The sequence below is a fragment of the Marmota monax genome, unplaced genomic scaffold, assembly GCF_021218885.2.
Source record: "Marmota monax isolate L192 unplaced genomic scaffold, Marmota_monax_Labrador192_F-V1.1 WCK01_AAM20220418_F8-fsc00072, whole genome shotgun sequence".
Taxonomy (NCBI): domain Eukaryota; kingdom Metazoa; phylum Chordata; class Mammalia; order Rodentia; family Sciuridae; genus Marmota; species Marmota monax.
Window position 1 is genome coordinate 3,823,102 of NW_026692356.1, and position 20,919 is coordinate 3,844,020.

The following is a 20,919-nucleotide window of genomic DNA, read 5'->3' on the forward strand; positions in this document are numbered from 1 at the left end:
AAGGCAAAAGATCGTATTGAATCTTAATATGCTGACGGATCAATCCTTTAGAGAAAATATTGGATTTTACTTGATGTTATTAAAGCCAAAGTTATGTTAAAACGCAAATTAGCATTATAGGTACATTAGGCTGATCTGATTCTTCTTCATATATTAAAATATTTCTTTTATCCAGAAAATTCTTAATTTGTGAAATAAATCATATATTTATATCATTTAGAAGCCATGGTCATCAAATAAAACATAATCATTGTAACCCCCTTGAAGAGAAAATTAAATGGTTCACCTATAGGAACTTCCCATGCTACTGCACATGGTACATAATCCCAACGATTCAGGAGGCTGAGGCAGGAGAATCACAAGTTTGAGACCAGCCTTGGGCAACTTAAAGAAATTGTGTCTCATAAAATATAAGCCTGGAGATGTAGCTTAGCGAGAGATCCCTTGGCTGGCATGCTTGAGACCCTGGGTGGAATCCCTAGTACAGGGAAAAAAGAAAGAAATTTCTTATCTGACACGATTCAGTTACCATTTACTCTCAGCTGTTCTTTTGTTCAGCAAGTATCTTTTGAGCATCTACTTAGTGCCTAGCAGTGTAAGATAGGCTAAGTTTAAAGTAGTAAATACAAAATATTGTTCCTGTTCTGAGAGAAAGTAGATATTTAACAACCAAATATAGGTTCAAATTTTGATAATTGGTAAGAGTGGAATGCTTTGGTTGATAGAAAGTAAAGGGCCTCTTTTCATGTAGGATGGTGGGGAAAGCATCTCTGAGGTCATGAATTTTGAATAGGACAGGTTAAATGGAGCCATCCAGGTGAGAAATTAGGGGAGCATGGAAACAATATGGTAAAGGTCCTGAGGCACAAAAGGTCTTGTATTTGAAAACTGAAAGAAGACTAGTATGAAGAGAAAATAATTATAGGAAGATGGTATGACATGAGAATGGGGAATTGTGATGGGACCCCTTGAGAGCTCACAGTCCTTTGTCGTTCCGACGAGGGGCAAGACTGAAGAGCAGGGGCCTGAGTAGAAGCCTGTTATGGTAAGCCAGGTGATAAGAAATAGTCCTCTGTCTAATGTAGTGGCAGGACACAGACAAGTGGATTTGAAAGCCCTTGAGGAGGTAGAATGGACTGGATTTATTTGGTGCTTGACTGGATATGGGTATGTAGGAAATAAGAAGTCAAAGATGAAGTTCAGTTTTCTAACTTGGACCACTGGCCCTTCTCCAAGACAGAAAACAAGAAGAGTAAGCAGGAGTTCCACTTTGGTTATGTTAAGTTTTGAGAGTTCTTTAAGTTGTCTAGGTTGAAATGTCTAGAGATCAGAAGAGATGAATGAAATGAAAACACAAATGGGTTAGGTAGAGCATATTTAAAGTCATGGAAATAAATTAATCACCCAGTATAAAGTGTGAAGAGACAAGAGAAGCAAATTCAGATTGAGCCCTGAGATACCCCAGTGTTTGGAAATAAGGTGGAAAAACTGCTAAAGTCAAAAGAATAGAACCTTTGATATAATCCAGTAATTGTTACTTATTGTAGTGTAGTTCTTAAGAAGCAAGCTGAAAGGATGGAAAGATGTAATTGGAGGAGGGAAGTTTGAATTTATACTTTTGTAGGAGATAGGCTTAGTGTGCTAGAGAAAAACTTAATCCTGCATTAGCCTTAATTTTCAAATACTGGATGTGGACAACTGTACTGTCTGTTTTGATGCAGTTGTCATAGAAAGATGCAGTATCTAAAGCTACTTTGATTCTCCATAAGTCAGGTTCTTAAATTTAGTGCAATCCTAATTATATCTCAGCAGGAGGATTGGTTTTGCAGGGGGAAGGAAGAGGCAAGATGAATTTAGAATGAACTTAAAATTACTCCTTAAAATATCTATAAGAAAAAGCAAAATAGCTAAGAAATTCCTGAAAGATAAGGGGCAAAATACTTTATAAAATATTGAAATGTTTTAAACTTACAATAATAGTTTGGCACAGTGAAATAAAGGTGACTGCAAACTAGATCCGAATCATGGCAATTTGGCAATATGATAAAGACATCATTTCAAATCCAGGGGAAAGGCTCAGTAAACAGATAATGCTGGATTTAGTACATGGTCAGTAAACACAAATAAATGTGGATTTTACTTTTACTTTCACAACCAGAATGAATAACTGTGAGATAATTTACTACTTATAAATATAGACTGTTTCAAGAACTTCTACATCTATTCTTCACACAGTGCTGTCAAATACTGCTAGTATTACTATTTTTTTTTAGTTAAAACAACATTGACTTGAAAAGGCCAGAAACTTGTTTAAGGTCACATGGCTAGTGAGTCATGGAATCCATTTTGGGTTTTGTGTTGGTTGGTTGGTTGGTTTGTTCCTTATTGTGATGCTGTGGAATCAAACTCAGGGCCTTGCACATGCTTGGCAAGCACTGTACCACTGAGCTACACCCCGAGCCCCTGGAATCTTTTGAACCATTCTGTTCTATTACTTTAAAGCACAGAATGCCATAAAAATTCAAAGAAATGACAAGAATTAAAAATAACTCCTGTGCAGCAGTGGGATAATAATAACATAATAGCAAGAGATCCTTCAAACCAATAAGAAAAGATGAGTGATCCATTTTTAAATACATGAAAGATGATATGCAAATTAAGATTAACTTTTTCACTTGTCAGACCATCAGATATAAAGATTTATTCAGTGTGGTAGGTCTTTTTTTTTTTTTTTTTTTGGTACTGAGGTTTGAACCTAGAGGCACTTAAACACTGAGCCATATCTTTTATTTAAAGACAGGGTCTCACTGAGTTGCTTAGGACCTTGCTAAGTTGCTGGGGGCTGGCTTTGAACTTTGCCTCAGACTCTGGAGCGCTGGAATTACAGGCGTGTGCCACCATGTCTAGCTCAGTGCGGTTTTAAAGTTTGCTAAATGTGCATCAGTTCAGCATGATCATCACCTATTGGTTGGGGGGGGGGGCGAATCTAGTAAACCTATCAAAAAATTTACTCCCTACTTAGCAGTTTTCTTTAAAAGTTAAATATACAAAGATGTCACATTATTTATAATAGTAAAAAAAAAGTTCTTAATTGTTTATCAGTAGGGATTGAATTAAATAATAGGACATACCATATTTTGCCACATAATTATTACAGATTTTATGACAAATTTTCTTGCAAAAAAGTGGGTTATGACCATTTTGTGAAGCTTAAAAAAAATTGTGCCGATATGACTTAAAAATCATTTATTACTAAACTGTCTTGGGTGCAAGATTAGGTTACATGCAATACTTATAAATATGTTAATTTAGTGGTGATAATTATACAGTAAATAGAGTATGCATATAATTAGCTCTGTATATATTAAAAGATGCTCAAGATTAGAGTTAAAAAGGAGAAAAATGTATATATTTAGTATAGAATAATATGGCTAATAGTGGTTGCTTATGTTTATAATGTATATTAATATATGGAAGAAAAAATCTGAAAGAATATAATTCATTGTTAACACCTGTTGCATCTTGGTGTGGGGCAGAAAGAGGTAAGCTGGAAGAATTAATACAGATACTTAGTAATACATTTTTGTATTTAAATATTTTTCAAATAATGTGTTAATTTTGTAATAAAGAGAAAAATGCTTTACAAATAAATATTTGTCTAATATAACCCTTTGCAATTTTAAGTAATACATCTATAAATCTTATGAACCTGGGACTAACTACTTCAAGTAGATTGTAATACATTGGAGCTTTAAAAACAAACATGATTAGGAACTGGGATTGTGGCTCAGAGGTAGAGCGCTCACCTAGCACGCACGAGGCCCTGGGTTCAATCCTCAGTACCACATAAAAATAAAATAAAAATATGTGTCCACCTATAACTAAAAAAAAAATATTAAAAAATAATTAAACCTTATACCATTTCACTTAATTTGCAAGTCTTTTGAATATGAGGCCTGTATCAAGCACTATTTAAGAAGAGCAGTTTCAAGACCTGTAAAGCCTCTTAGCATTACTTCCCAAGCTTTGGGAATTATTCTCCTTCCTTAGGGCATAGACAATTATTTACAGTTGTGTAAACACCTTGTACTGTTTCACATCCTTACTTTTGCACCTGTTCCTCCCCTGCCTGAATTCCTCCAATATTCCCCAGTTGCTCTTTCCATATGCTCAGAAGACATCATATGAAGTCTTTAACATTCTCAGTTGTCCCATTTGTGCTAAACCTTTCATCAGATCTCTGTACCCACCTGCTCCCCAGCCAGGTGAAGATAACCACTCCATCCTCTACACAAGTGATTTGCACCTCCAACGTATTGTAATTGATTTACTTATATATCTAACGTAAGTTTATGAGCTTTTTTGAGGGATAAGTCTTTAATCTATTTTCAAAATCTAACAGTAAATCCTCAGTGAAGTTTTATTTAATTGGTTGAAAAATTCAGTGTAAATGTTAAGAATAATTGATATTACCACCCAATAATTTAATGTGAATGGCTATAGATTCCATTCATTCTTAAACATTTATCGAGCACTGCTAGGAAATGCTGGGGAACGGGAATAGAGTGTTGAGTCTGCCTAGTCTGGTGAGTGAGTCAGACTGATAAATAGGTTATTATGAGACTATGATAAGAATGAAGCAGATGTTGTGTCACAAGGGTGACTAAAAGGGCATTATTTGGGGCTGGGGATATAGCTCAGTTGGTAGAGTGCTTGCCTCACATGCACAAGGCCCTGGGTTCCATCCACAGCACCACAAAAAAGTGCGGGGTGGGATGGGGTGGGGCAATTATTAGAGGAGCCAGGGATATTCGGTAGGATGTGCAGCACTGAGTGCTTGGGGACACATGGAACAATAAGTAGGAGCCAAACCACATAGTTCCCTGTAAGACATATTATAAAGGTTTTAGGTGGTGGAGGAGAAATATCCCTAGTTCATCTGTATTTTAGAGACTTTAACTCTTATGATTGTTGTTTTAAAAAATACAGCACCAAATGAATTCTTTGCATTTTATATTTACATATATTTATGTATATCTTGGAATATTTATATACTTTTTAATTTCTGTCTTTAAGCAAAGAAGTGGCGAATCTGTTAAAGTACATCAACTTGATGTTGCTATTCCTTTGCATCTCAAAAGCCAGCTGAGGAAAGGACCTCCACTTGGTGGCGGGGAAGGAGAGGCAGAGTCTGCAGATACTATGCCATTTGTCATGTTAACAAGAAAAGGCAATAAACAGCAGGTAAGAAACTGCCCACTGTGCAGTTGTCCCACCCTTATGTTGCCTGCAGAGGCTGAGACTTGCTTTTTTTTTTTTTTTGGAATAATGAATGCATGGCAATTACTATTAGATACTTTTTGGTTACCATTTATGCACAGCTACTAAAATAATAGTATTACATTGGTACACTTGGACCCTGTTTTGTTAACTAAAAAGGGACTTTGGAATATCTTTATTTTGTAGATCGAATTACACAATAGTAAGAATTCTGCTTTCTTTTCCTTCCTTTGGTGAGGTACATGTGAATATTCATTATTGTTTATACCATCCTTATAGAAAATGTAGGCATTAAAAATAAATCAAGAGTATATCTTAAAAAATTGGGGGCCTTTGAAAATAAATTCACTTCAGAAGTCTGAATTCTAAATTATATGGACTATTTTTGGTTTAAAGTGGATAGATTATTTAAAAAAAAACTATCTCATTTAACTTTATACAAAATAAATAATTTGAAGCCCTACTTTTTAAAATGTGAAATTTAAAAATATATTTTTTTGAACTTTGAAAATATTAAAAAACATGAAATAAGAGCTTAGAGTTCTTAGTTTAAATTTTCAACTCTTATAAACTTTATTTGGAATTTTGGAAAATGTTCAATATTAGGAACATTATTTGAAGAAACATCACTGGTATTTTGTGGTCTGAAAAAGAAAGGGTATTTTGTTCTGATTTTTATTTCTTTATTTGACTTTTGGGTGTTGGTCTGTGAGGTGCAACGGTTTTTCTACAAGTGAGAAATGTGTTGCCTTATAGGAATCTTTAATTCTTAAGTTTGAGTGAAAGATCTCTTTGTGCACCGAATTTGTGCTTAGAAATAACTTTCTGTTCTAGTCATTAGGGGAAAAACTACACCGAATTTCAGAGAGGTGAGGAGAAAGAAAAGGCTAATGCCATTTGTAATTGATTTCTTTCTCAATTTAAATATGAATTAGAATAATGAGATGAAATGAAATATTTTGATTGAGAAAGTAAAAGATTAAATAGTACTGTTATGTATGTAATGTTGAGACTATTTTAATCAAATCCAAGTGTATTTATTACAGTTTAATATTTGCAGATAAATCATTGTTTTGCAATTAATATTATAAAGAGTCATGATTTGTTGCATGTTTTGATGGAGTAATAGATACTTATCTATCACTGTAACTTGAGATTATATGTATATATATTGGTTGTGTTGTGTTTTGTTTTTGTGGTTCTGGAAGTGTCACATGCTTGACAGACAAGTACTCTCTTCTTTAAGCAAAGAAGTGGCTTTGCTTCCTCTCTGGCCCTTACATAGTTATAAAATTTTTAAGTTACACTTATGAAGTTGCTTTAAATTACAACCTAAATTACCTTTGCTGCTAACATATTCCAGGAAGTTTAGTTTGAATTACTTCAATCTTTTTGTCATCTAATTTAATATAAAATAGAATCTCTCTTCTAATAGTAGCTTAGCAGCTTTAAAGGCTTTGGCAAAGGGGGGAGACATCAGGAAATTTGTCTTTTCATCGCTGTTTACGACCATTTATTTTCTGTTCTTTTGAAATACATACTACTTGAGAACTTTTCCTTTTGTAAAGCTTGTCTCAGAGGTCACAAAAATGTGTTTTTATTCATCTTTTACTTATAATTGTTTCCCTTTAGAATACCTAAGTGAAGAAATTGTCAGTCTTATAAGCGAATAGAAAGCCTCTATTTCAGCTGTGTGTGGTGGCTCGCCCCTGTAATTCCAGCGGCTTGGGAGGATGGGGCAGGAGGATCGAGAGTTCAGAACTAGCCTCAGCAAAAGCAAAGCACTAAGCAACACAGTGAGAACCCCGTCTCTAAATAAAATATAAAATAGAGCTGGGGATGTGGCTCAGTAGTTAAGTGCCCCTGAGTTCAATCCCTGTTTAAAAAAAAAAAAATATATATATATATATATATATATATATAAATAAAAAAGGGTTGGGGATATGGCTCAGTGGGTAAGTGCCCCTGGGTTCAATCCCCAGTACCAAAAACAAAACAACAACAAAAACAACTTATATTTTTCATGTTTTTAAATGAAATTCATTATGAAGTATTTTCATAATATTTTATACAGTTTCTTTAGTATAATTAATACCATCATCATTAGGCTTATCGTAACTGAATTATGAGGAAAATCTCAAATTTTATCACGATTACCTAATAAAGGGGAAAAATGATCAGTCTGTTTTATTTCAGAATATTTTGATCTAGTGACAAATAAAAGTATCTAGAATAGCCTCAATTTTTTGATGATCAAGGAATTATCTACCTATAGTTCTTATTGGTGAGATTTGCTTGAATGTTTTGTGAAAGAATAATATGACTATATTTGCATAAATTTATAAGTGTTTGAGACAGGTCACTAACAGCTACTGAGAGGAAAATCAATAGCTGATTAACCAAGGATTAGAATGTTGGAGTATGTAAATTACACTGAGACTTTCACCTCTTTCTTTACCCTTGCCATCTGAAGTAATGCATCTTATGTGATAGTTGGAATGAAAAATGACCTAAAATTGCACTGTCATTCTCAATGCCTACTAGATATTTCATATTTGACTGAGAAACTAACATTGTCCAGAATTCTAGCCTATTAAAAAAAAAAAGATGGAAAAAACAGTAAGTTAAAATTTACTGAATTCCAACCATTGTACTTTTATATATAACCATATCTTTAAAATTAATGTATTTCTCTGCATGACTCTGCCTTTGTTGCTTTGAGACTGACAGATAATCTCTTTTTTACTGCTGACTACTTTTCACAACTGTCCATTAAGGGAAGATTAGAAAATTGCGTTGCTTCACGTCCTCATTCTGGATGTTATTCTCATTTTTTTAGAGGGAAAGTTGTAATCTTTCTGCCTAGAATTTGAAACTCTCTCCCTGGTGTCATGATAATTTGGCTCAGTTCTGTTTACAATGTCTGTTTAATGGAACTTTTCTTTCCTAATAGTTCATAGCACCTGGGTTTGGACATACAGGTGCAACAGAAGGCTTTACAACATGAGTAGTACTAAAAATAAAAAATTTCACAAATTACTGTGATTGTCTCACAGTAGTAATATTACTGTTTATGAAGAATAAATGAAGTTTTGCTTCATATGTTAGAGACATATATAAAGAGTTTGACAGGAAATTGATTTCAAGCTGAACTTTTTCATCTATTTATTTTTTGTGTATCTTCCTGAATTTTGAAAAATAAATTAAAAGTATATTTTACAGAATGGTAACTATTTTAATTATGTTTTAGTTGTTTTTGTTTTGTGGACATAAACAAAACAAGTTGTGTATTATGTAAATATACTCCTGATGTAGATTACAAACTAAGCATAAGGACAGGTATACCAGAAATAATTAAAAGATTTTAATTTTCTGATTATTGGTTGTAAATCATTCTTCTAAGAAGGTGATGTTTTAAGTTGGTGACTTATTTTGCGAAGAGTCTTTTTTTTTTCCCCAGAGAGTAATGTTATCTCATTTAATTCTCTGAACAACCTTAAAAGGTAAGTAGTATTGGTGTCTTCTTTTTATAGGTGAGAAAAGTGTCTCAGAGAATTATTTTAATTGTTCTTTTTAGATATACATTAATAGAGTGTATTTTCACATGTTAAAGTTCATTCTGTTGTCTTCCCTGTATCTATCCCCGCTCCCTTTCCTTCATTTCACTTTGTCTAATCCACTGAATTTCTATTCTTCCCTCCCTCAACCTGGTTGTGTGTTATTAGCATCCTCATAGAAAACATTTGACCTTTGGTTTTTTGGGATTGGCTTATTTCACTTAACATGATAGTCTCTAGCTCCATCTATTTACAATCAAATGCCATAGTGGCATTCTTTTTATGGCTGAGTAATATTCCAGTGTGCATATATGCCACATTTTCATTATTCATTCATCTGTTGAAGAGCACCTAGATTAGTTCCATAGTTTAGCTATTGTGAATTGAGCTGCTCTAAACTTAAAATGTGGCTGCGTCACTTAATATGCTGATTTTAAGTCCTTTGGGTGTATACCGAGGAGGGGATAACTGGGTCAAATAGTGGTTCCATTCCAAGTTTTCTGAAGAATCTCTGTACTGCTTTTCAGCGTAGTTGTACCAGTTTTTATGCCCATCAGCAATATATCAGTGTACCTTTCCCCCCACATCCTCACCAGCATTTATTGTTTACTTATATTCTTTTTTTTTTTTAACTTATATTCTTGATAATTGCCATTCTGACTGACTGGAGTGAAATGGAATCTCAGTGTAGTTTTAATCTGCATTTCTCTAATTACTAGAGATGTTGAACATTTTTTCATGTATTTGTTGACCATTTTTATTTCTTCTTTGAAGTGTCTGTTCAGTTCCTTTGCCCATTTATTGATTGGGTTATTTGTTTTTATTTTTTTGGTGTCAAATTTTTTTAGTTTTTTATGTATCCTGGAGATTAATACTCTATCTGAGGTGCAGGTGGCAAAGGTTTTCCCCCAGTCTGTAAGCTCTCTCTTCACATTCTTGATTATTGCTGTGAAGAACATTTTTAGTTTGTTGCCATCACATTTATTGATTCTTAATTTTACTTTTGCACTTTAGGAGTCTTATTAGGAGTTGGTTCCTAAGCTGACACAATGGAGAGTTGGACCTTCTTCTTCTATTAGGTGCAGGGTCTCTATTCTAGTGCCTAAGTCTTTGATCTACTTTGAGTTGAGTTTTGTGTAGGGTGATAGATAGGGGTTAAATTTCATTCTGCTTCATATTGATTTCCAGTTTTCCTAGCACCATTTGTTGAAGAGGTTATCTTTCCTCCAATGTATGTATAGTTCTCAGAGAATTCTTTGTGTGTGTGTGTGTGTGTGTGTGTTCTGTGTAGTTGGATACAATAGCTTTATTTATTTATTTTTTACGTGGTGCTGATGATTGAACTCAGCGCCTTGCACGTCCTAGGCGAATGTTCTACCACTGAGCCACAACCCCAGCCCCCTCTCAGAGAATTCTTGGGTGATTGCTAGGTCATACTAATATATGATAGGACTATGAGGCCAATTTGTATGACTTCAAAAATTTGTGTTCTTTATTTCCTTGCAGCAATATACCTGACAAGTATGTATTTCATGAAAGAAGTGATTGTAATGTGGAAATCAAAGAAAACTGGGGTAGGGGCTGGGGTTGTGGCTCAGTGGTAGAGCTCTCACCTAGCATGTGTGAGGCCCTGGGTTCGATCCTTAGCACCACGTAAAAATAAAGGTACTGTGTCCAACTACAAATAAAAAATAAATATTAAAAAAAAAAGACAAAAAGAAAAAGAAAACTGGGGAAAGGGCAGAAGAAAGTTATCATAGAATTAGTAATTATGTAAGAAGGAAAAATTGGCTATCATCAGGCCATATACACTAGAATTTAGGAATAGCCACAGTTGGCAGTTTTTAAAAACATGTGGCTCATGGGGATTAGGAAGTGCTTTTTAAAAAGAATAAAGAGTAAAAAACCAGTGCTGTGGAATGGTATTTTCCCCCTCATATCAAGAAGGAAGATTTCTCTTTGAAAGGGCATAGTAAGATTGGGTAAAATTAAATAATGTCAGAAGGAATAATTTACTTTAAAGAGTCCCAGTCTTCATATAGAAACTAATTATATCTTTGAGGACTGAAAGAACTTATATATGTAATTGTAGAGCAGTTGTCATTAAGATTTTTGGCCTTTTTCAAAAACAAGCAAAAACTGCTTTCTGAAATCTAGTCCAACAAACTTGATGTATGATTCTAGGATGAGGTTTTAAACAGATGGTTTTAGTCACTAGGAAATTAAAAAATGCCAATTGATATACCAGTATATGCTTACTAGCATAACTAAAGTTAGGAAGACTGATTGTGCCATGTTTCAGTAGGGATGTGAAGGAACTGAACTCAGTTGGACAGTTACACATCCATTGTAAATCAATGGATGTGTAACTGATGTGATTCTGCAATTTGTATACGGGGTAAAAATGGGAGTTCATAACCCACTTGAATCAAAGTGTGAAATATGATATATCAAGAACTATGTAATGTTTTGAACAACCAACAATAAAAAAAAAAAAAAAAACTAAAACACTGAAACAGATATTTCCAGCTATTCCATTCCTAGCATGTTAACCCCAAACTAGAAACAACCCAAATGTTACGAACAGGTGAATCAATAGTAGGTCTGTTTGTATAATGTAGTGCTAAAGAGTGTGTGTTGGATAATTCCACTTATCTAAAATTTTAGAAAAAGCAGAGGAATCAATAGTAAAAGAAAGCAGGTCAGCAGCTGCTAGCTGGTGGGGTAGAGAAAGAGATGGGTTACAAAAGTTAGAGGTGATTGATATCCTCATTGTCTCAAGTGAGGAGAGATTTTCTTCAGCGTCTACCTACAGAGAAATTCATCAAATTACATCAGACATACTTCACAAAGGTATTTTGGATTTGGTTTTGAGTTTTTGCCATGCTGGGGATCTTCCCCACAGCCTCACACATACCAGACATGTGCTGTACTACTGAAACACACTTCTGAAACACACTTTTTTTGTTTGTTGGCTTTTTCCTTTTTAATGGCTTTGAGCTCTTTAAAAAGAAAGTGATTATTTTCCTTAGAGAAAATTCTCTAAAGCTAAGCACATTGGGGAGAACCAGTGAGGTTTAGTGGGCGCCTTAATATTTTTATTTTGATAGGTGAGATTTTTGTCTGCTGATATAAATATAAAATGCAGGTAGTTGGGTTTGTAGATATATATATATATATATATATATATATATATATATATATATATATTACCTTAGTGGATGTATCTGGCTTAGTATGTTTGTATTCTGGGTATTACATTCTAAGGGGAGGGGAACATTGACTAACTGAAGGGCATCGTAAAATATGCCAAGAGGGAACATATGAAGTAATACAAAAAAATCAAACTTGCAAGTCAATCTCAAATGAGTCAGAACTTACACAATGTTAATTAAGCTTTACATGATTTTAAAGATGCCAGCATTCAGGAGGCACAGATCAAGCAGAGAGGTCTGGGATCCTGCACACAGCTTCCTGAACCCTGACTTTGCACAGATATGGTCAGGATGAGTTCTCTTCATTAAGACATGCACAACAGAGAATTTCGGTTATGAAACACCTCCATTTTGTGCTTAGATGTTAGCATAGCTTACTTAACATTTTCTAGGGAACCACGACCCATAAATTCATAGATTTTTTTTTTTTTAAATCTAGGTTTGTTTGCCATATGCAGTCCTATGCCAGGAACATCCCACTAAAAAACAAAGGCTTTCCTAGACAAGGGCTCACTCTCTCCCTTTAACAGAACTGTTTAACTTAACAGTTCTCACTTAACTCTTTCTCCTTTCAAACATCACAGCTGTCTTCAGAAATACGAAGTCTAGTAATGTTGAAGATGGACTAGATTTCATGTAGTTCATGAGGTGGGTAGAAATGACAGGAGGTGGATTCCAGTTTCCTGTAGAAGTCTTTCTGACAGCCCTACATGATGGGTTCTACAGGATGAAAAATCATTCCTTGTTGTTAGAGGTATGTTTCCAAATAGGGTACACTAAAGAACTTCTGCTTTTCATGGAGATTAAACTGGTAGACTTTTACTTCTCATCCAAATCTGATGGATTTTGTCTACTAGAATAATACTACTATTTCTTTTTAGATGTTCTTATAAATCTGTTGTTGTACAGTGAAAGAAAAACTTATTTTCTACTTGCTATTTTATTTGAAATCTGTTTTTTCTTCTGGTTTCCTCAGGGTATTTGTGACCTTTGGTTTTTGTTTTTGTTTTTTCTCTCTCAGTTTAAAATACTTAATGTGCCCATGTCATCCCAACTTGCTGCAAATCATTGGAACCAGCAACAGGCAGAACAAGAAGAAAGGATGAGAATGAAAAAGCTCACACTAGATATCAATGAGCGGCAAGAACAAGAAGATTATCAAGGTATGAAATCATTTATAAAAGAAATAGGAAATTTTTATGCTTCTTGAGTGCTTGAAATATAGTTTTATCTCATTCTGTCTCCATTTTCCTCTGACTTATTTGTAAAATAATAATATAATTTTCATCTTATTTTTCTAACTCCATAATTCAGATAGATTACCTACTGGTATCTGTGTTTGCAAGTGAGAGGATAATTTTTAGCCAGTGTAGACTCTCTCCAAACACTATCTTATTAGCTGTCATTGTATACTGCCTCTTAGGCTTTTTAATTGTCTCTTAAGGCACTTAATGTAATGACCAAATTTACAATAAGGAAACATTGGATACTGAAAGAATCTCATCTCTTGATGGTTCTTTTAGTACCTTACAATCATGATAGTCTGTATAATGGTTACTTTTCTATAGTCATTTACCTGATAATAAGGACTGATAAACTTGATCTCCCTAACATTTTATTTGCTTCACAGATAGTGTACATTTATAAGAGTTAACAGCATTTTCTTTTTTGATCCTAATCATAGAAATGTTGCAGTCTCTTGCTCAGCGCCCAGCTCCAGCAAACACCAATCGTGAGCGGCGGCCTCGTTACCAGCATCCAAAGGGAGCACCTAATGCAGATCTAATCTTTAAGACTGGTGGGAGGTAAAAACAGCTTCTCCCTTAGCTTGCTCTCTCCCTTCCCTTCCCCTTTCCCCTTCCCCCTTCCCCTTTCCCCTCCCTTTTTGTAATATCCGTATGAATAAATTAAAGAATTCTGGATTATACTTATAGACAAAAGCCTAATTATTAGCAAAATAGATGAAACCTGTTTTGTTGCTGCTAAATGTACAAACTCTTAGCTTAATGGACATTGACAAATGTTAGTTTCTTGCTTTTGCAGTTTTTTTGAAAGTAGCTTTAGCTAGGTATGGTGGCGCACATCTGTAATTCTAGTGGCTCGGCTGAGAGGCTAAGACAGGAGGATTGGGAATTCAAAGCCAGCCCCAGCAATTTAGCAAGGTCCTAAGCAACTCAGCAAGACCCTGTCTCTAAACAAAATACAAAAAAGGGCTAGGGATGTGGCTCAGTAGTTAAGTACCCCTGGGTTCAGACCCTGGCATAAAAAAACAAAAAACAAAACAAAACAAAAAAACCCACCACATCTTAAAAATAGCTTTAGGCCTTGAGTATATAGCTTAGTAGTAAAAGCATTTACCTAGCATGTGTGAGGCCCTAGGTTTAATCCCAGTACCACCATCCCCCCCCCCCAAAAAAAAAGTAGCTTTAAATATATGCTATAGTAGTTTTGATAATATATGTTCCCTCTTATCATCAGAAACTAAAAATATTAGAATATCTTATCTTGATATTTTTATCAACTTCACTTTTCCATATTGCAGTGTAACATCTCTGAATAGCACATTGTCTTTATTTATACCTAATTCCTTTTCTATTCAGATATTAGTATCTTTTTCTAATTTTTAAATGTGGGAATATCAGAATCTTATAGAATTTGTAAGTATGAAGTTTGATGACATAATGGGTATCTGCAGTAGCATATATTCATCTGGTACCTACCAGGTCCAGCCCTTCATTACAAAAAAAATTTAAAAGGAGAAGAAAATCCTCAAGTTTAGAGTCCAGTGAGAAAACAGAGTACTACCTGTACTTGAAAGCTAATTCTGTCCGACTCATTTATTCTGCTTATTTCTATTTATTCTATTTATTCAAATATGTCATTTGTGCTGTTTATTCAAAGCATTTCTCAGGCAGTAGGGAACAAAGATAAATATGAAGAAACAGATGTGTAAACGTAATTAGTATAATAGATGTATATGTGGTATGCCCTACTTAGTTTGCTACCAACATTATTCAGTCATTTCTCCAAATTCTTTAACTTTCTATTTTCCTTTCCTCTTCCTCCAAATTCCCTTTGGAAGAACCAACCACATTTGCTCTTTTCCTTGCCTCCCAATCATTGTGTGACTTACCCTACCTTTTCAGTGAAACAGCCTTCTCTGGGGTCCCTAACCACTCCTTGAGCAATATCTTTGTAGCACTTTGCATTATGGGCCCTTCTGTTTTCCTCCATATACTCTTTCATTTTGCTTTTATGACTTCTAGCTTCTGATTTTCCCCCTTTTCTCTGACCCCTCTGATTCCTACCTGACTTTCAGCTCCTTTATGCACACGCCCTACCTATAGATGTCCAGATTCCTTGGTTTTTTTTCCTATCCTTCTACTGTCTGTAAGGGGTCATCCTTTCTATGACTTCATTAATGTCCAGATCTCCAGCCCAGACCTCACACTTGAGTTTCTGCCTGTCCAGGTGTGCATCTCTGAAACAGAAACCTCAGTGTGTGCCTTGTTCCTGCCCAGTTCTAGCTTAGTAAACAAAAGCACTACTATTGTCCATACTGGGAAAGGGGGTTTCATTTTGTAGTTCTCCTTCCCCCTCAATTCCATCTGGGTAATAACCCTCTGCATTCTAATACTAAAAGGTTCTCAAAGGTACCTATTTTATTCTGCCCCAATACCAAGACTCTAGATCAAACCACTGTCACCTCACATTTGGATTACTGCTGCAATCGCTTCTTGGCCTTTGGGCTAAGATAAGTGTAGATAACTGCAGCTACCTCATCTACTTCTTAGTCTGTTTCAGCCACATCCAGTTCATTCTCAGTGTTCTTTCTAAGATGCAAATCTGCCATCTGACTATATGAGCCCTTCTGCTTAAAATTCATCAATGGCTCCTTATGGCTCGTAGAATAAACTTCAAACTCTTCAGCTTGGTTAGCAAGGTATGACATGCATGCATATACTTAAATTATTTGCTTCATCTCTCGCAGTTCCTTTCCCTACTCCTAACCAGCTGGTCTTTTAACTACCTATTGTTCTTACTGTTCTATTTTTGCCTTTCTCTGGAGCAGTCTCCTGCTTTTCTTCCTGGATAACTCCTGCTTCTCCTTAAGACCCACCTTGGTATTCTCAAGACTGACATAGATCAGTGAGGATATGTTGTCTTAATTCACTATATTTCCACAGACTGTGTCCTATTTATTTACCTGCTAGTTTGTCTCCATTCTCCATGAGATTAAAGATTCAGGGTGGGGGGCATGGACTGCAATCTACATTTAGTCATTTAATAAACTTTCTTCTTTCAGTTCTGCTCCCAAGTTCTTGTTTTCCATTTTTTCTGAGTTCCAACCCTTGAGCTAACCTCTCAACCTGTTTTAAATTTTGTCTTAAAATTGTAACTTAAAAAAACAAATCCTAACCTGTCCATCATCCTTTTGAATGGCACTCTGTAAAGGATAATGAGTGCTATTTTCATAGGCTGTGTTTCTAAAACATAGATATGGTTAAAGCATTGTAAAATGGTCAAATGCATAAACATGAGTTTTTGAGCGTTTTAGAGTACCACATGTTCTTTGCCATTTTTAAACTTATTTTAAGTGAAGAAATATAGTCATTTTAAGAACAAACTGATGGGGTGGAATGGTGATTGCGTCTTTATTTTCTTCTGCTTACTTTGGGCCAGACTTAGCTTTAGTGGAAGGTGTGTATGGAGCACTGGCATCATCAGTAGCTTAAGTAGAGTATGCTGGAGGGGGGTACCTATGTGAAGGGGGACAGGGTGACCTTGAGTCTGTGAGTAAATGTGAGGAACTGGTTTCAAGTTGATTATTAATGTGGCTGGTGATTTTTTTTTTTAAAAATCAATTAATGTTGGTAATGTTACGTGTTAGTAAAAGGAAAATTAATTTGAAAACTAGTTTTTCAAGTAGTTGAAATTTTTTTACCTATGGATTTTGATAGGCTCCTAATATTATATAATGATTTTTATGTTTTCTAACCAGAGGATCTTATCAGAGGAATGTAAATTAAAACTTCAGCCTTTTAACAAATTACAGGTATTTATTTTTAGTGAATAAGATGGGGGTTGTGTTGTAAGTGAAATTGTTCATCAGTTTTTCTGTAGTGCAGAACAAGATTCTTTTCTTCTCTACTCAGTAGAGTTGACAATCTGAAACTTTGCATCTTTGGCAAGAATTACTGCTTATATGGTTTAGATGCTACAAGGTCATATGGATTATTCTGTCACTTCTCAAACTTTTAAAATACATATAAATCATCTAGACTAAAAAGGAAGGTTCTGGTTCATTTCTGTTCAGCTCCCAGATGATATCAGAGCTGCTGGTGTGCAGACCACAATTAGAATAGAAAGGATTTATACACAGTTTTGGTGGATTTTTTTTTTTTTTGTGTGTGTGTGTTTGTGTGTGTTTGTTATTTTTGTTATGTTTTATTTTCATTTTGAGATGGGGTCTTGGTATATTGCTCAGGTTGGTCTCTTAAGCTTGAGATGTTCCTACCTCCAATTTACCAAGTGCCTGACACTGTAAGCACATGCTACTGCATCTAGCTTGCTATTTTTAAAAAGATATGATGCCCTCATTGTATGTTAAATAAGTGATAGTTTTGCTATAGAATACCTCCTAGAATAACATATAATACAAAGTATATATTGTAAGTGCTTTTTAAGCTCTTAGTATTTTAATCATTCAGAGTGATTATTTTCCTACAAAGCCAGTCAGGTGACAGACACCCTACACTATAACTAGTGATAGAAGCATATCTTACTTAGCAAAGATTTTCAACATTTTTTCCTTTCATTCACTGTTTATTTAAAGTATTTTGTGTTAGACAGCTGCTTTGTCTTGACTTCAGGAGAAACTCTTCCATCTTTTTGTTCTTTCATTGGGGACATGATTATATCATTGATAATTTTTCATATTTATTTCACTTCTGGAAGAGTTATGGGGACAGACAACTGAGGATATGCTTTCCTATATTTGTATTTTATTCCTTGAAATTGTCTTGCTCATATAACTTGCTCTGTGTAAAACAAACTTTGAGTCTCTAGGAAAGCGCCATTGACTGAATGACTTCAAACTACAGAAGTTTGTTTTCTTAAAGTTTTGGTGGCAGGAAATATGAGACAAAGGTCTAAGGCTATAAGGAAGGCTGTTCCAAGCCTCCTGTATGGCTCTTGGGGTTTGCTGGCAATCTTTGGTATCCATTGGCTTATAGGTGCATCGCTCTGATCTCTGAGACATTCACATGATCTTCACATGACATTCTTCCTGTGTTTGTGTTTTTTTCTTTTCTTTTTCTTTCTTTTTTTTTTTTTTCAGTACTGGTAATTGAACACAGGGCCTTTCACATACTAGGCAAGTGCTCTTGCAGCTGAGGTACATCCCCAGCCTGTGCATAAGGATATAATCATTGTAGTGGACCAGGGACCCATCCTACTCCACTATTGCCTCATCTTAACTAATTACATCTCCAACAGCTGTTTCCAAATAAAGTCACATTTGAGGTATGGGGGGGTTCAAGTTAAGCAAATGAATTTTGAGGATGTACAATTCAACCATAACACAAACTGAATTCTTGAAACTTTAGCAGTTAGTCACAGAGAAGATACAGGAGCCACCTCTTGCAATTATTGTCAAAATTGTTCCTGTTTTGCTCTTAAAAAAGACTTAACTTAGATGGGGCTGGGGTTTTGGCACAGTTGTAGAGCACTTGCCTAACATGTGAGGTGCTGGTTTGATTTTCAGCACCATATATAAATAAATAAAGGTCCATCATCCACTAAAAATTTTTAAAAATTAAAAAAGGAAACAAAAAGACTTAGAGAAATCACCAGGTGATAGTTGGTAGTATTTGAGAAACACTTTCTTGCCCCAACTTTGCCCTGAAGCAGTAAGGTCTCTAATATCACCCTGTTTGTACCTTTAGGAGACGTTGATCCAGCAGCACGTGTCATTTCATTAGGTCCTGTATCTGATGTTGTGGATAGTGGAGTCCTCCAGCAATTGAATGAGAGCAGTGGACACATCTCAGCATGTCGGTCTAGAGAGTTGCGAATCTAAACCTGGGACAGGCTGGGGCCATGAGGCAGAAACAGCAGCCTCTGCCAACACCGGAACAAGCCCACGCTTCCAGACAAGGCGGAAAAGGCCTTTTGTAATGGAAATCACGTGAGGGTTAATCTTCTCTTGAGAATGGCAGTCAAGAAATGAGATGGTTCACTTGACTACTGAGCAGTTACACCAGGAAGAGCAGCAATGAGATGACTGAGCCGGAGAAGAAATGGTTGCCATGATAATGGTATGGGGGAAATGAACTTGAGTTTTGAACTTGATTTGAGTTACAGTGTCTGAATTGAACATCCCATGTTGGAAGAAGATACATTTGGGGGCTCCAGGACTACAGTAGAAAAGTATAGAGCAAGCAGTAAAATCTTCTAGTAAAAACTTACATGCAGGACAACAAAATGATGAAAGTTATCCAAATACCAGATAATCCACCAGGAAGGCCTTTGTTTAGGAAATTGTTTCAAAAGGAACAAGGGATGAGGGAGAAAAATCTGTTTTATCCATCAGAGCCAGTGATATAAAATTGCCTATTAGAGTGAAAGAAAAATGTGAAGACATTAGTACAAAGAGCATTCATTCAGATGGCTTAGACAAGTCTGATACCAGCCTAAGAACAGGGATATAGTTGAGCCCATTGTAAGTATCATTGAAAACAAAACGTGCCAGTCAGCATGTCAGAAAATGAACGAAGGGCAACAAGAAATAGATCAGAATATTTTGTTGACCTTCATGGGTTTACAGCCTCTGTCTCTAAACAAAATATGGAAACAAGTAGAGCTTTTATTTTGCTTTTGTTTTCGTTTTGTTTTGTTGTTTTGTTTTCCCCCCACTAAATAGAAAAAAGGGTTCTTAGTCTGTTTCTGACAATCTGTTAATTTATTAGGATAGTTGTCTTTCGTTTGCTTTCTAATAAGCATAGTAAATTTAGTTAAAGAGCACATCTGTATGCTACAACTTGATTACATCTTTTTTTCTAGCTATTTTGCATTTTTCTTTTACCACGTTTCAGTTTCTGCATGTAGATTTAAGAAACAAAACTTGTAAAGTTGTAACATTTCACATGGAAATGCTGCCCAATCTTCACCAGCTTCAGAAATCTGACCTTTGCCGATGCTGCAATAAAGTGTTGTAATTTAGATTTGGTGTGGTTTATTTTATTTGGTTTGGGTTTTGGAAGCCTGGACAGTCATGCTCTCTGGGTTTATAAAACATTCTCAAAGATACTTTCTTGAGCATTTCACTGCTAGTATTTCCTTCTCCCTCAGGATTCCCTATGTCCTGACCTTCTCAGGTGCCTCAGTTAGTTTACCTTTGGGTGTATACGTTACATAAAGTCACCCATGGGGGCTGGGGATATAGCTCAGTTGATAGAGTGCCTTCCTAGCATGCACAAGGCCCTGGGTTCAATCCCCAGCACCACCAAAAAAAGTCACCTGTGCAATCTAGTAGAATTAATGTTTTTAAAGTAGGGTTACTACTGATTAATATGGAAAATGCTGGCACTGCATGTTTAGCCTGAGGCAGGCAGCATTGATGGTTTACCAAGCATGGGCAGCAGAGATGGGGAGAGCACCATAAGGCAGGCCAGTCAAGGAACTGCAAGAATCTCTGCTTTCTGTTTCCCAGTGTTAATTCTAAGGCTGACTTATATAGTCCATACCAAATTACTATGATCACTATTGCTAAAATTTATAAAATCTAACCGATAGTCATAATTTGAAAGGATTGATAGTCATAATTTGAAAGGAATTATAATAGGCTTTTAACTTTTTAAAAAACT

At 35.3% G+C, this 20,919-nt stretch overlaps 1 protein-coding gene across 6 annotated transcripts in view; it reads left to right on the top strand.

Moving 5' to 3' along the window:
- Positions 1-20,275, top strand: part of Upf2 (UPF2 regulator of nonsense mediated mRNA decay) — a 113,643-nt gene extending 93,368 nt beyond the window's left edge. For 5 of the 6 annotated variants that reach the window (XM_046442323.2, XM_046442329.2, XM_046442327.1 and 2 more), the window contains 4 exons: positions 5,077-5,244; positions 13,074-13,215; positions 13,737-13,857; positions 19,000-20,275. In XM_046442323.2, coding sequence (XP_046298279.1) covers positions 5,077-5,244; positions 13,074-13,215; positions 13,737-13,857; positions 19,000-19,009 — 441 coding nt within the window. In that variant the 3' untranslated portion in view covers positions 19,010-20,275. Of the gene's footprint in view, positions 1-5,076; positions 5,245-13,073; positions 13,216-13,736; positions 13,862-18,999 lie in introns of those variants that run through there. The other variant, XM_046442325.2, reaches the window with a different exon arrangement.
- The last annotated feature ends 644 nt before the right edge of the window (positions 20,276-20,919 follow it).